Source organism: Taurulus bubalis (assembly GCF_910589615.1).
Source record: "Taurulus bubalis genome assembly, chromosome: 16".
NCBI lineage: Eukaryota > Metazoa > Chordata > Actinopteri > Perciformes > Cottidae > Taurulus > Taurulus bubalis.
The window spans coordinates 13,405,070-13,420,267 of NC_136604.1; the positions used below are offsets into that span (position 1 = coordinate 13,405,070).

Sequence of the window (15,198 nt, forward strand, 5' to 3'; positions counted from 1 at the left end):
GCTACAAGCTGAGGGAGGATTTTAATCTCCGGAGCTCCTAGCTGACATGGGCACACTGCAAGGCAGTTCACCCCACAGGAGAGCACCATCCTGGGCATGCAAAGCTTAGATGAGTGCGGATCATCTGGAAGTGTTTAGATATGAAGATGACTACTGAGCTAGCTACGCTTGCAGAGGCAGAGGAGGACATACATGATGAAGATGAGGAGGACGATGATGATGACGTTGATAGCAATGATGATGAAGATGGTAGCAGTTCAGAAATCTGTACATTTGATGTTCCCCATTTTCGCTACATCGATGACGACGATGCGGAGGAGATTAAGGAGGAAGAGAGGGAGGGTGGATGGAGGGATGGAAGTGGTCATTCCTGGTGCTCTAGTGAGAAAGATTGTTGCAACTCTTCGTCTTACAGGTATGTGGTGGTGTCGGGGACACCGCTCAAAATCTTGGAGCATCTGCTGAGTGACCTGCGGTTGGACGACCAAAGAGGGGCGCCAGAGAGCAGAGAGAGCGGTAAGTTTGTCGACGCATGTGTGAACACACATGTTTGGTAAACACTTGTGTTAGAGGTCATCTGTACGAACAATGTGTGTGTGTCTCCATAAAAAGATATATAATAGTAAAACAACAGTTAGACAGTTTGTCATATAATGTTTGTCGAAAGGTTTGTTTAAAAAAAAAAAAACCCCGCCCTCTCATTCCAAGGAATGTTAGTTTTATTGGCAACAAGTTTCAACACAGCCCAGCTTGGACTTTTCCACACAGTGGGTTCAAACCTTGGAGGTATGCACTTGATCGTGCTCTCTCTCTCTCCTCTCTCTCTCTCTCTGTGTGTGTGTGTGTGTGTGTGTGTGCATTCAGCCAAGTCATTGCCTATAAATATGAGGAACAGGAGGTTAAATACTCTAATGAGTTTGTGAAACGATTTCCTGGAGGGGCCGGAGGCATTTCTGCTGAAAACAATTTCAGTCGGCTGTTAACTGTCATTTTCAAAATTCTCAAGTGACAGTCTACCTTATAGGTACTGGGTTCTTTAACAGTGCAGAAGTTATCTGGAAATGTTTTGTCATTTGGTTTATAACAGCGAGTTAGCACAAAGACCACATTAAAAGTAGTACTAATAGTTTAGTATGTAAATTATTAGAAAGCTGTGTAAAATACATTGGTAACCGTGTTAACATTTTGCCAAATTAAAATCTGCTTGTGACGTGTGCCGTGGATGAAGGCAGTATGTTTTTGGATTGTTTGTTCATTCGTCCAACATCCTCCTAGACTGCAAGATGAAAAAATACAAACAGATCTATTGTATTAGTCAATGAATCTTGACACATTTGTCCACCGGATCAAAATAAATAAAATGCACTCTCACCATGGAGCCCATGTCCAGTAAAGTAATAATTTTATTACACAGAGACATCTGGGTCCCAACCTGTATTTGATAAAAACCTGCTCTAACTTCTCAGAACCACCGGTTCCCAGCATTCCACAGGGAGCCATCTCACTGAATTGCAGGAAGCAAAGGAAGAAAGAGAGAGAGAGAGAGAGAGAGAGAGAGAGATAGAGATGAATATAGCAGAGAGTGAGAGAGAGAGAGAGAGAGAGAGAGAGAGAGAGAGATGAATGTAGCAGAGAGTGAGAGCGAGGGAGAGAGAGAGAGAGAACTGAGATGGCCTTTGTGGTGGAGAACCCCCTGATATTTATTCACCGAAAAGACGCACTTTTATTTTTTCTTCTTCTGAGAAGGCAGAAGCAGGGATGTAGATCGAGAGCATGTGCATGTTTGGCTGTCTTTGTCTCTGTATCTGTCTATCTTTTGGTATATGTGCACTGAATAAATGTGTGTGTGTGTGTGTGTGTGTCTGTGTGTGTGTGTGTGTGTGTGTGTGTGTGTCTGTGTGTGTGTGTGTGTGTGTGTGTGTGTGTGTGTGTGTGTGTGTGTGTGTGTGTGTGTGTGTGTGGAGGCCCTCTGGGGTGGTGCTGAGCATCAGTGTGCCGTTTTAGTGGGCTTAGCTGTGCAGCATGTTGAACAGGCTCGAACATGCTTCCACAGATAGAGGGAGAGTGCGATTACCCCAACCACTCCTTCCCATGCACACAGAAAAAACACACAACAAAAAATACAGCAGCAGATAACTGCGATTAGTTCAGCACACACACATTTTCTCCCTTTTTCCTTTCTTTCTCACAAGAGATAAAGACCCCAAGGTCAGAACTGAATGAGTTATTCATCAGGGTGTGGTGTGTGTCTGTGTGTACTGCTGTGTCTATGAGTGCATGTGTTTGACTTTGTGCGTGCCAGCGGGCAAACGCAGAGGGCATATGTTGAAGATAAAAATGGATTTTTATCATCACAGAGAGCTGAGAGAGCGCGAGCGTAGGAGGGGAGTAGTAGAGGGAGAAAATGTAACTGCAGAGAAGGAGAAAATTAAAAATGGGGATGGAGGGAGAGGGGGTGGACGAGGAGTGTTTGATGGAGAGAGTGACGAGGAGTGTTTGATGGAGAGAGTGAGAGAGGGAAATAGAAGTCAGAAAAAAAGACTGATAGACGATAGGTTTTGCAAAAGTGATAAGCTCAGTCAGGCCTGCCTAAAGAAATGTCTTGAGAAAAGTTGTATTTTTATTTCTTAAGAGAAGACAGTTGATCAAATATTAATGTCCACAGCCTTCACTCAGTCTTCTATAATTGATTTCTTTTGCTCTGCCCGGCAGAGCCATATTTGGGTCACACATTTGCCCAGAGAAAGAGTTTGACACCACACACACACAAACACACACACACACATGCACACACAGCACAGCTACCTCATTACCCATCTGCCACGAGGGCTGTTTATATTCGGTTCTTACCCATTGAACACCTGCTGAGTCTCACACATACACACACACACACACACACACACACACACATACACACACACACACACACACACACACACACACACTTGCCATCTTGCACATTTGCTTTCTCTACACTGATGAATTTCTGTAGTTTCTGAAGTTATTGTGAATATGAGCCGAGAGAAATAAATGATAGCTTTTCTTTTTCCTAAAATATCTTTCTATTATATATTTTTGACAAATTAGTCAACAATCAAAGCTATAATTGTTTGGGTGAAAGCATCTTATAGGCCTAATAGTAATTTATAAAAACTTAAATATAAAAAACTTCATCTTCACTGGGTGTAGATGGAAAATGTGTAGGAAATTATGCATACGACATTTTAGACGTCTTGCAATGGTGTCGCCATAAAATTCATATCATCTTTTTAGGTTTATAAGGTGAATATCATTGCAAAGATTTACATATTTACACATCCAACACACACAGATCAGCTTTAACATTCGTTATGAGTGATGAATGTAAGTCACATTTCCACTCTTCTTTTCACTCAGATGGAAATGTCTGTCTCTTTAGCTGCTAAATGCTCCACTATGTTCACCAGCTATTAACTTTCTCCATCAGCAGCACCGTTCCAATTACATATACTTGTTTTATTCCCTTGTTGATGAATTATTCATTATTGCTACTTTAAGGCTACTTTAGTTGAAAATGGTAAAGATCATTCTTAAAGTTCTGTTTAAAGTCTATTTGTAATAGAGCTGACACAAAGAGGACACACTGATTGGCCTCCACTCATTCATGTAGACTGAAGGAATCAGAGGTGAAGAGAGGGACCAAAGGAGAAACTAAAACTTACTTTTGTGTATGTTTTAACATTTTAATTCTGCAAGGCTTTGGAAGTGACTGATGGTGTGTTTCCTTTGTTTCAGAAACACTGCTGGATGACTTCCTGTTGACCTACCTGGTGTTCATGTCCACCAATGACCTCTGTCAGGCTCTGCTAGGACAATATCCTTACTGGCAAATCCCCTTGCATGATCACACACACACACACACACACACACACACACACACACACACACACACACACACACACACACACACACACACTAATCCTTTCAGACGGTGGCTCCACACTGTTCTTCGTTGTCCCCTTGACCGCTCTCACCTATAGCAGTGCTCGCTGCAGGGGCCAGGAGGAGGGCAGAGACGCCCTCTTCAGGAAGCGTAAAGTACTGCAGCTGGTCTCCCACTGGAGCAGGCTCTACAAGGACTTCCTGAAGGAAGAGGAGCACGTCAGGAGCTTCATGAAGGTACGGCACTCCTCGCCTTCATCACAACATCCGTTTTTTTCTTCTTTTCACTATGTCTCTTGTATTCAAACAATATAATGAGTTTGATCCTCTGGTTGCCTTTTGCACTCAGGAACATAAAAAGCCTGGTTCATCTTCATTTGTCTCTCCGTCTCGTTCATATATGGGGTTGTCTTTCTGCAAACAGGACATCAAGCATTTTGTGGAGAGAGACAGAGCTGAAAAGCGTGCGTGTGGTTTTGTCTGATCCTTTTGTTTGCTGCATCTCCTGTTAAACTGAAGTTGATGTTTTTTATTTGATCCTTCTGACAAAGCAAACTAATAAGACAGAAACAGAATACAAGCACCTTCATAGTGCACCATATGAGGAACAAGGTCTATACTCAAAGCAAAGTAGAATATAAGATCACCAACAGCATTATGCACATATCTAATAACAAGTAATGAATAAAAAAGGTAATTATTCTATCATTAATTGTACAACATACAGTATCTATCTTCACAGGATGTCATAGGCATTGAAAACACACAGATTTATTTTTCACCTTTCTCATGACAAATAGGTGGAGTAGTAGAGGAAGGAAATGTAACCGCAGAGAAAATACAAATACAATTACTGCTTGTATCAACTGTTTTCCTGCTGTATTTTCACATGTTTGACTGAATTGGATTCAAATCCCCGTGACAAACGAGACACACACACACAACACCAACACACGTGTACTCATCCACACGCTCACCCACAACAGGCGCACACACTCACCGATCACTTGTCCCTCCGTAACCTGGAGGCGGCTTCGGTGCCGGGTTGCCATGGAAACTAAAGTGCAAGGGTTGGCATGGGTATAATAATCTCATATGGAATGAGTAACCCAGGTGATAGTTGCCTAGTAACAGGAATGAGAGGGGAATTGGGATGGGAGGCTACGGTGGGTCAGTGATGGCGATAAGCAGGTGTTTGGAGACGTGTGTGTGTGTGTATTTGTGTGTGTGTGCATCCTTGCATGTTTTCACTGTCGCTGCCTCCTGAGCTTTTCATGCTACTTATTCATTCTCCGCGCTGCACACAAAGACACAGCGTGTGCTTCGTCACCCATTTAAGTACAAGGTGGAGGATTTGTCTGAAGTAAGCAACCTACGTAGCATCATTTACACTTGATGGTACTCAGGAAATGAGCTGCACAGACTGTGATGTTACTGCTGTGCCATCTTGTTGTATTTCATACTTTATCTTTGCCTCTTTGTCCTTCTTGTCCTTAATTCAGCGACAGCATTGTTTATGTGATGTCCTATTTGTTGACACTATATGAAATCAAACCTTTTGGCTTACCTTTCATTCAGACTGGTATGGTTAGAAGGTTGCTCCACCTAAATTACAAACAAAAACATTCTCTTACTAATTTCCGTTATCAGTACTTTCTTTGAGATGTATTCTTCCACTCCACTACTAATTAAGATGAAAGGAATTTAATGTACTATGCTCAAAGCATTGACATGGGTGAACAAACCCATAAAATAATTGACTTTTTTTAGCCATAATAATTCTGATATTATAAAATGTATGTGCCATCCTACAGCTGTGTCGTAACAGGCAGCCAGTCGGTTTGATATGGAGTCAGTGTACAGTGATGGTTAGAGACTGAACCTTTGGAGAACATTCAAAGACAAAGGAGTTTCAATGCTATTTCCAGTTTGCAGCTGGATGGACCAAACAAACATATTCAACCATCAAACCAAAAGAAAGTGTCAACGTGATTGTTTTCCTCTCCCGCTCTCTGTCAGACCTTGTACAGGTGTGTTTTAGAAGATGTGTATGAGTTCCCCACACTGGAGAAAGACCTGAAGGAGTTCCAGAAACTTCTGCGTCGCAGACAGTAAGTGTGTTTGTCTCTGCACAAGGACTTTGTTCTCTGTGTTGGATATGACTGCCTGTCACTGTGTGTGTTTGTGTGTGTGCGTCTGTGTGTGTCTGTGTTTTTGTTTTTCCATGCCTACCTGCATCCCTCCTCACTTATTTCTGTCTTGCAGCACTGTTGATGACTGTCCTCCAAGCCAAAAGGTAAGCCAGAGAGAGGTGGAGGTTGATTAAAGGGAATATTTACTACATCCATGCTGCATTTGACTGATATCAAAAGTCAAAGTCAAAGTCAGTTTTATTGTCAATTTTGTGCAATGTGCAAACATGCAGAAGATTGATAGTATGTTTCTCTTCTGTCAAACATATAGATAATTGTGCAATGTAATAATAATAATAATATAACCTCACATCTTTAACTTTCAAATTATTTAATTGTAGATATATAAATATAATTGTGGGGTTGGAGTCATTTTTTCCAAACCAGTCAAAGTAACAAGTTCCTGATGATGTCAGCCTATGTTAAGTAACAATCCCAGCATTTAAATGAGTCATTCAGGCAACGGCTTTGAGTAAAACCACATGAATAGTATTTCTTTTCTAGATTAAAAAAGGATCAATTGCAGGTATTGTTTGACTGGAGAGGTTTTGATACGACTTGGTACTGGGATATTTCTGCCCTATTTCAGCCCATAGAGTCTCAACTGTAATAATCACATCTGAGCTGAATGGGTATTGATACAGATGTTATCAGCACATCACTATACTCAATGAAGTATAAATACAGTATTATACATCTCTATGTTTTTCTGCTCTCCATCAGAGTAAACAAATGTATCAGCAGTTGAGTTTGAAGGAAAACAGTATGCAGCTCAGAAGTCCACCGACTGATACTCGAGAGGGTGAGTAGCAAACACAAACACACTCGTACGCAACACAAAACACACTGCCTTCTACTGTACATAATTATGCATAATGTCAGACTGTGAGTTTTAATTTCACTGTACAAATACAAATTGCTTAAATACTGTGTGTTTTGTTGTTGATGTTTTGCTTGAGTACTTGACAAAAATGAACTCAAGTCTCTGTAAATACTTGAGTTTTTTCTCTGCTCCTGCTTCATTATGGCTTTACAGTATTTCATTGTTTCTGTTTTAGCCATTTAAAGTGTTGCATAAACACAATTACAGTATATGAACAGTACATCCACTGACCTACGACCATTTCTATTTATCTTTCAGTCATTTGTTGCGTGCATGTGAGCGCTGACTCCTACATGAGTGTCCACACACACCCCTCACTGGAGGCCCATGAAATGCTAAGAATTGTGGGTCTGAAGATGGACCGAGCAGAAGAAGACATGGTGCTTGCTGTGGCGTCGCACACTGGAGGTAAACATACAAACACGCAAAGAAATGCATGAACATGTTTTGGTTGAGTTTACATTTGTACCTTAGGGTGGCAGAAACTGTAAGTTTGAACTACTTATTGATTACTTCACGCTAACTATTTTAACAGTTCATCTACTACTTCTGTCTATTACAATAATTTCTACTTGACCTTTAGTTATTTTAACCATTGCAATTAGCTTTCTCTTTTAACCATTTATCCATTACTTTGAACTATTTCAAAGTAATGGTAACTAGTTAATTATTTGTTAATTACTTTTAACTAACTCTTTTTAACTTTTAGTTGGCACTTTTATTCCTTTATCCACTATTTGGTTTTCTATTAGTTGAGCTACTCCAAAATCCTTCCACATACTCCGTGGAAACTGCAAAAGAGCACCCTGGGGTACAAGTACCCCGTGTTGGGAATCACTGTCCTACTCTATTGGCTCTAAATTGTTATCATGGTCTCTCTCTTTCCTTTGTCTCTGCAGAGCGGAGGGTGTTACAGCCCAGTGACTGTGTGTATTCAGAGTCGATGACCCCACAGGGAAAGCTTGTGGCCTGTCGCAGGGATCTCACTGAGATTCTGGTATGTGAAGACTCTGTTGTTTGTGCTTTTGTCTTTCTGTAACACTCAATCTCAATTTTTCATAAAAATTCAGAGAGGCTAAAGATGCAAATTGCAGATTTAAAGACAACCACAACCTCTGAAATATGTGATTATTTGGGCATTTGCTGCCTCTGATATTGTCCGTCTTCCAGCTAAATCAGGCATGAAAATTAATATTCTAAATCCCCAACTGACATATTTTCACAGTGTTACGATGAGTCATGCAAGCCAGAAAGACTTAAGACAGGTGATTGTTATTAACTCTGATTGAAAAGGAGAGAAAAGGTGTGAGCCACAATTATTTAGTTGTTGCCCAACCGTGACAGCAGGATTGGAAAGTGCTGAATCAGGGCAAAGTGTTATTTTGTAATGCCATGTTTATTACAGTGGAGCTTCAGCTGTGTGTTCTTAAATAGTTTTGCAACATTTTTTTTTTTGGCATTTTCGGAAATGCAGTTCAAGGGATTTAGTTTTCTTTGGGATAGGTATATTTAGCAGTCTATTATTAACAAACCAGGAGATGCTCTACATTTGACCTATTTACTGTCCCACCAGTAGGCTGGTAGGCAAGATATTGTTTTGTTTAGCTTTATTGTCTGCTGAGTCAATGTTCTATTGTCAGGCTTACAAATGCAGACTTTTAGTTAATACTGTGACCTGTAACCAGAGCTGTAAAGAAGAACTGTGCTGGAGGAATCAGCGCTCCCCTCTCAGCTTTCAGTTCTGCTTGTATAGAGTCAGGAGGCAATTGCTCTAATGGCTTCGTGCCGCTATATTGTTTCTTTCTCCTACGGGCTCATTGTGCTGGAGGTTATTATGAAGTGGACATGTTGTTGCTATTGCTTACTTAGATATAGCACTATTACTGTAAATAGACAGCTCCTGTGTGTACAGTATATACTGTATTTGTTGTGTCTTTCTATGTGCTAGCTTAACTTTCCTTTGTGTGTGCAGCCTCCTTTAACAGACAGTGCTGAGCTAAGCAAGAGGCCGGTGCGTCTCCTTGGTATAAACACCTGGGATGTGGCAGCTGCTCTCACACACCTGGACTGGAGCCTCTTCAAATCCATCCACGAGGTACACACACACACACACACACACACACACACACACACACACACACACACACACACACACACACACACACACACACACACAAACACACACACACAAACACACAAACACACACACACAAACACACACACAAACACACACACACACACACACACAAACACAAACACACACACACACACACACACACACACACACACAAACACACTCAAATATATGCATGTGGTGTGTGCACATCATTTATAGTTAATTCATATTCATGGAAGACATTTCCGGAACATAAACATTAAAGATGCAAATGCTCTACAAGAATTGCTGGATCATGAGTACATGAAAGGCTCTGAAAATGGGACCAGCTATCTTTGGGCATTCCTCTAAAAAGCTCTCACTGAGGCTTTTTGGGGGTGAAGTGCAATAAAGTAGAACAATTTGTCCCACAAATGTCCATCATCATATCAACAATAAACTATGATTATATGAATCAAATGAACAGGGAAGAGCTGTGATTATAGACCATCATTGATTCATTACGAGACAGAAGTCACAGAAGATCTTGAGGGTTTAAACTGAACTTAAGCGTTTTGTGAGCTAAACATAAACATTAAAGATGCAAATGCTCTACTGAAAATGGGACCAGCTATCTTTGGGCATTTCTCTAAAAAGCTTGATGTCTTTCACTCACACTCTCCCTCCCTCCACATGCAGCAAGAGCTCGCTTACTACACCCTCAGCCGTATTCCTGGTACCGGCCACACGGCGGCGCTCTCAGTGCTGCTCCAGCGCTGTAATGAGTGGGTCATGTCCGAGGTGCTCATGTGTGTGTCACTCAACAAGAGAGTGCAGCTGCTTAAGAAGTTCATCAAGATCGCAGCCCAGTAAGATCACACAGATACACCCTCTAAGAAATATACACAATCAAACACATTAAGATGTCTATGCACTGTGATATATTTGTTTTACATTTTTGTGTGTCTGTAGTTGTAAAGCCCAAAGAAATTTGAACTCTGCATTTGCCATCATCATGGGTTTGAACACAGCATCTGTCAGCCGACTCAACCAAACCTGGGAGGTGAGTGTTAGTATTGCTGCGTTTCGTGTATTTATAGAAGTGCTTTAAACTGGATTCTGACCAAACCCCTTCCTTTCAGAAATGTCCAGGGAAGTTCAAGAAGCTTTTCTCAGAGTTGGAGCTCATCACGGTGAGACTTACTCAACAGAGATGAAAATAGATGCAAATCTAGAAATACGTTCCTCTTTTTTTGACTTGATAATCTCTCCTTTTCTCCTTTTGCTTTCTTTTTACTCTATTTTCTCTCTTTCTTCAGGATCCATCTCTGAACCACAAAGCCTATAGGGAAGCCTTCAAGAAAATGAAGCCTCCCAAGATCCCTTTCATGCCTCTTCTCTTGAAAGGTATAATCTCTAACCTACACACACACACACACACACACACACACACACACACACACACACACACATACACACACACACACACACACACCACACACACACACTTTATTTTGTTGAATGAACCAATGATGAAACACTTGTCCTCTACTCCTAGATATCACATTCATCCATGAGGGAAATAAGACCTTCCACGACAACCTGGTCAACTTTGAGAAACTGGTAAATAGAGTCGTTTAAAATAAATAGATTGTTTAAATTGTGATCTAGTAACTACATTCATAACAAGACAAGTTGCGTCAACAGATGACTGATTGATCACATTAATAGTAGATGCAGTCATTTATAGCTCTCTGTTGCAGTTTGCCTTTAATCCACTCATTTACACATAGATGTTAGCATGCTAAGATGCAAAGATGATGGCTAAACCAGAGGGACTTATTTGCAGTTCAGTGTCTTGCCCAAGGGTTCTTTGTGGACTGGGGATCTAACTGCCAACCCAGAGATTAGGGGAAGACATCTCTACCTACTGAGCCACAGCTGCTCTCATCATATGTTTGCGTATTTTTAAGTAGTCCGTCAGTGATTCTTTGTTTATAATTCTCAGAAAATGCAGTGTTCAGCCTCTCAAAAATGGAGATTACCTGCCTTTTCCATGTTTTATATTATAAAGACATCACCTTGGATTTTAGAAAATGGGATATACTTTTTTATTATAATTTTTTATTTTATAAACCAAGCGATTAATCAAGAAAATAATCAGGAGATCAATCAATAATGAGAATAATCTTAGTTGCAGTCGTTAGTAGTAATATAAGTGCTATGGTGCATTAAACATTTGATTGTTACTGTTTGGTATTGCACTGATGCAACATATCTCTCCTAAACCAACAGCATATGATCGCAGACACAGTGAGAATGATTCGCCACTGCCAAAGCGACCAGCCAGGTGAGTCTTCTCCATCTGAGTGAACTCTGTTGAAAGGCTGACCTCCAGGGGCTCTCCAGGCTCCTTCCTCTTGTGAAAAACTGTTCATTTTGAATGAAGTATTGATGCTCGGCTCTATTCATTGTGAGGAATCTGACGCCACCTGATGCTGAGTTTGTGTACTGCACCTGTTCCATTCAGTTCTCTCTTACAGTTTCTAAGCAACCATTTCCAGACTTTTCTTTTACTCTCTTTATACAGTCTGTGTTTGTACCAAATGTGTGTGAATGTGTGTGTTCTCCTGCAGTGAAAACTCTTTTGTGACTAATTGTGCTGTTTTGTGTCGGTCTCTTAGGCAACGAGGTAATTGGGGTCGACAGTGCGGAGGTGAGGGCGAGCGTTCATTACCTGCACATTATCGACAATCAACAGACGCTTTTCGAGCTGTCACACAAGCTGGAGCCACGTGCTTAAAGACAGACGCACACAAACCCTCGCAGATGCACAAACAAACACACCGGACACAGTGGAAATGCCAACACCGAGTATGTGTGACATGGAGAATGCTTTTCACGTCATAATCCCACACACTGACACATACACTGCAACAAAGTCACACCACCAGCCGGGGGTGCCAAGTGGACAATAAGGTGCCATGAAGACCCATGAAGACAAAGTTGCCGCTTCTCTAAAGGCTTTGAAACCCTGATCATGTCTTTATTAAGGATATGTGGTTAAAAGATTTAAGTCCGTACACGCTTTGTGAAGAGATGCAGCAGCAGGACGAAGGGAGCCAAACTGAGACGAAGAGAAGAAGAGTCTGTAATTAGTTTGTACAGTATCTATTGGACTGAATAGTTTTGTTATTGTGATATGTTTTTGGTTATTTATGAGCCTGTTTCGCAGGTAGAACGTTTTTTTTTCTTCAGTTTTTCAAGTCTCGCCCCCTAGAGGCCAACAAGGACTTAACAGCCTCTTCATCAGTTACAAACACAAAGCAATCCGTAGACGAGTTAAATGTGTTTATTAGCTGATGGTCACAATCTTCCCCATCACTGGTCTCATATAATTTCATCTGCATACCACATACCTGCCTTGTGATGCATGCAAACCCAGGATACATGCCATAGTTATTTAGGTGTATGATGTGGAGCTTTTTTCTGGTTATTGTGTTGTAGCATATTATTTAAAGCAACCAGGGCTGGAGAAGTGCAACACGTTAACATACCGACATATTTTTACCTTTTCTCACTGAGGTTTTTACCTAAAAATATGCAGCCTCAGTGAGGGACAAAAGGTGCAACGTCAACAGTGTCTGGCATGTGAAGGAGGCTTTGTGAGAGGTTTCTATTGACTGACTGATGTTGGAAACACTTGAGCGCTCCTGAACGTGCCAGAGTTCATAAACTGTTGATGATGAGTGAATGTTTTTTGTTCTCCTTTAAGTTTGAGAGTCCTGGTTGACACTCCTCATGCGCTCTTCTCTTTAATGTTTTTTGTGAACAGATTAGGATCATTTTCCATTCTCTATAATATGGACCTATTTATTTTTCAGTGCCAAATGTCACACCGAGTCCTGCAGCATAGATAAACTGTTGATCTTTTTACCACAGAATTGTATTTCCTTGGTCATTATGATGACTGATTTTCAGGTGTGTGATGGTATCATGCTCTCCTTACGTTGCTCTAGTAACACCCATCACAGAACTATGTATCTTTATTTTGTATTTAGCAACAGATAAGTTAAGCGCCACAGACCTTTGCTAGGTCAAAGCTTTAGTCAAAAAAAATCATGTTCTTGAGGAGATTTTTAAATTCATTCTTACTGACTGAAAATATCACTTCATTCAGAAGTTGTCTTGTGTAAACTGTCTGGTAAAACCAACACAGGGTGTGGACAGAATAATGGAAGCAGAAAGGCACAGACCGTTATAGTAAGAATGACTCGCTCCGTCTCAGCTTTGGTTCACAGAACAATTTCACTCCTAACATCCTTTCTGAACCAAACAGATCTTTATAAAAAGCTTCCTGTTCACATGGCCATGACATGTGGAAAAACATCTATTTGTTATTCAAATCACTGAGGCACTAGTCTTGTCTTGTTGCTAATCTCCATCTGTCGTCACCAGGAAAGAAATGCAGCATGGAATGAGGAGAATCATTTAGAAATCATATTTGAGTGACAATGATACATAGAAATTAAGACACACCCTCTAAAACCACAACATAACATCTGGCTGACCTTTTGAGTATTTTGTCCTTGCCCTGTATGTGTTCATGTACAGTAAGTCACTCCAGTGGTACATTTCTGCTGAGGAAACATCCAAAGGCAAATAAATCCTAAATGTACTGCAATGCGTCCTGCATTGTTTGGATGGTTATAAATCACAGGGTCAAAGTGCTACACAGTAGAAATGTTGTTGCCACAAATGTCATAATTTCAACACTAAGCCTTTCAGGGCACATCGCTGCTTTCTTCTGCAGATCATAATGGATAAAATGGACACGGGAGGACTGGGACTTCCCAAAAATCTTTAGCGGCAAAAACACATTTTGTTTCGTTATCAGAAAAAGATCAGAGATGATCTCAAGACTCACGTTTAACTGTGTTTTGTGTGTTATGAGCATCTTAGTCACTGTGCTTTAAAAACAGAAACAACTGATGGTCACCCACATTGATTAATATACTGAAAGCTTACTTGAAAGCTTTCTTGAGCCATTTAGGTATTTCAATGTATGTGGATGTAGGATTAAGTGTTACATGTGAATCTTGAGATTCTCTCAAGGAGTTACTCCTATCCACTAATATTTCATAAACCATTGAAGATTATAAGAATAACATTCAAAAAAGGGGTGGATTCCCTCTTTAAAGGGAGACTATGTTACTTTGCGATGTCTAAATTGTGCCATCTTGGGTTGTACCAGACCAATAAGGCTGTCCTGTAGCAGCCAAACTCTTGAGAGCGTTGACTTGTTGTCTCATTTTGAAGATTATTTCTGTGAAACCAAGTCAGTGATTCTTTGACTGCTAAAGCTGATAAATCAGAGCCATAGTCTGTTCATATTCAGTGTCATAGAAAGGCCATGTGGTAGTTATTTTTTACTGTTAACCTGTACATGACGCACACATGCACAAATACACCTCTGCTCATTGTGTTTAAAGAGCAGTATAATTGTTATATTACTTATTTATTGTAATATATTGTTTATTTACGTATTTTTGAGGTGACAAACGCTCATGTGCCATGTTCAGAGGTTCATGTGTCAGTTCATTCTTGAGAAGACACAAAGTTTGTGGTGTGAAGCTGCAATCTCTGGAATGTAAAAGTACTTGTAGTTATGTTTTGTGGTCACTTCAGAGCAGCAGAAGAGCAAGTTGTGTGATGACGCTCTTCTCTTTCCTCTGGTGTCAAATGCTGTAGCGGACAGGAAACCAACAGGAAGGTGTATTTAGTGTTTTATCAGCCGTAGTCATGACTGTGTAAAGTTGCGTTCTTTAAAACCTGTTTGCATGTTGAAACAAAAAACACAAAGTTCACAATGCAAGAGAGAACACATTGAAGGCTTTGTACTATTGTAATATTGTTGATGTGTAAATATATGCCCATGTTTGGTATGTTGTTATTATTTATCAGTTGTAAATGAAAAAAATAGTCAGTCACAAAGCAATACGTGTTCCCTCAACCCTCTGACAGCTGAAGCCACATGTCTTTTCTAAAGCAGCGTTTTACTATGTCAACATTTGACTGAAAAATAATAAATTATTGGTTTTATGTGA

The 15,198-nt window shown here is 40.5% G+C and overlaps 1 protein-coding gene across 1 annotated transcript in view; it reads left to right on the forward strand.

The window, feature by feature from the left end:
* Nucleotides 1-15,198, forward strand: part of rapgef5a (Rap guanine nucleotide exchange factor (GEF) 5a) — a gene marked incomplete at its 5' end in the record, with an annotated part of 46,549 nt that extends 31,351 nt beyond the window's left edge. The window contains 16 exons of the mRNA XM_079232463.1: nt 416-516; nt 3,775-3,865; nt 4,020-4,158; nt 5,941-6,032; nt 6,187-6,217; nt 6,837-6,915; nt 7,255-7,404; nt 7,896-7,993; nt 8,969-9,091; nt 9,791-9,960; nt 10,064-10,154; nt 10,234-10,284; nt 10,411-10,498; nt 10,650-10,714; nt 11,387-11,441; nt 11,776-15,198. Of these exons, the coding sequence (XP_079088589.1) occupies nt 416-516; nt 3,775-3,865; nt 4,020-4,158; nt 5,941-6,032; nt 6,187-6,217; nt 6,837-6,915; nt 7,255-7,404; nt 7,896-7,993; nt 8,969-9,091; nt 9,791-9,960; nt 10,064-10,154; nt 10,234-10,284; nt 10,411-10,498; nt 10,650-10,714; nt 11,387-11,441; nt 11,776-11,894 (1,543 nt within the window). The 3' untranslated portion in view covers nt 11,895-15,198. The remainder of the gene's footprint in view (nt 1-415; nt 517-3,774; nt 3,866-4,019; nt 4,159-5,940; nt 6,033-6,186; nt 6,218-6,836; nt 6,916-7,254; nt 7,405-7,895; nt 7,994-8,968; nt 9,092-9,790; nt 9,961-10,063; nt 10,155-10,233; nt 10,285-10,410; nt 10,499-10,649; nt 10,715-11,386; nt 11,442-11,775) is intronic.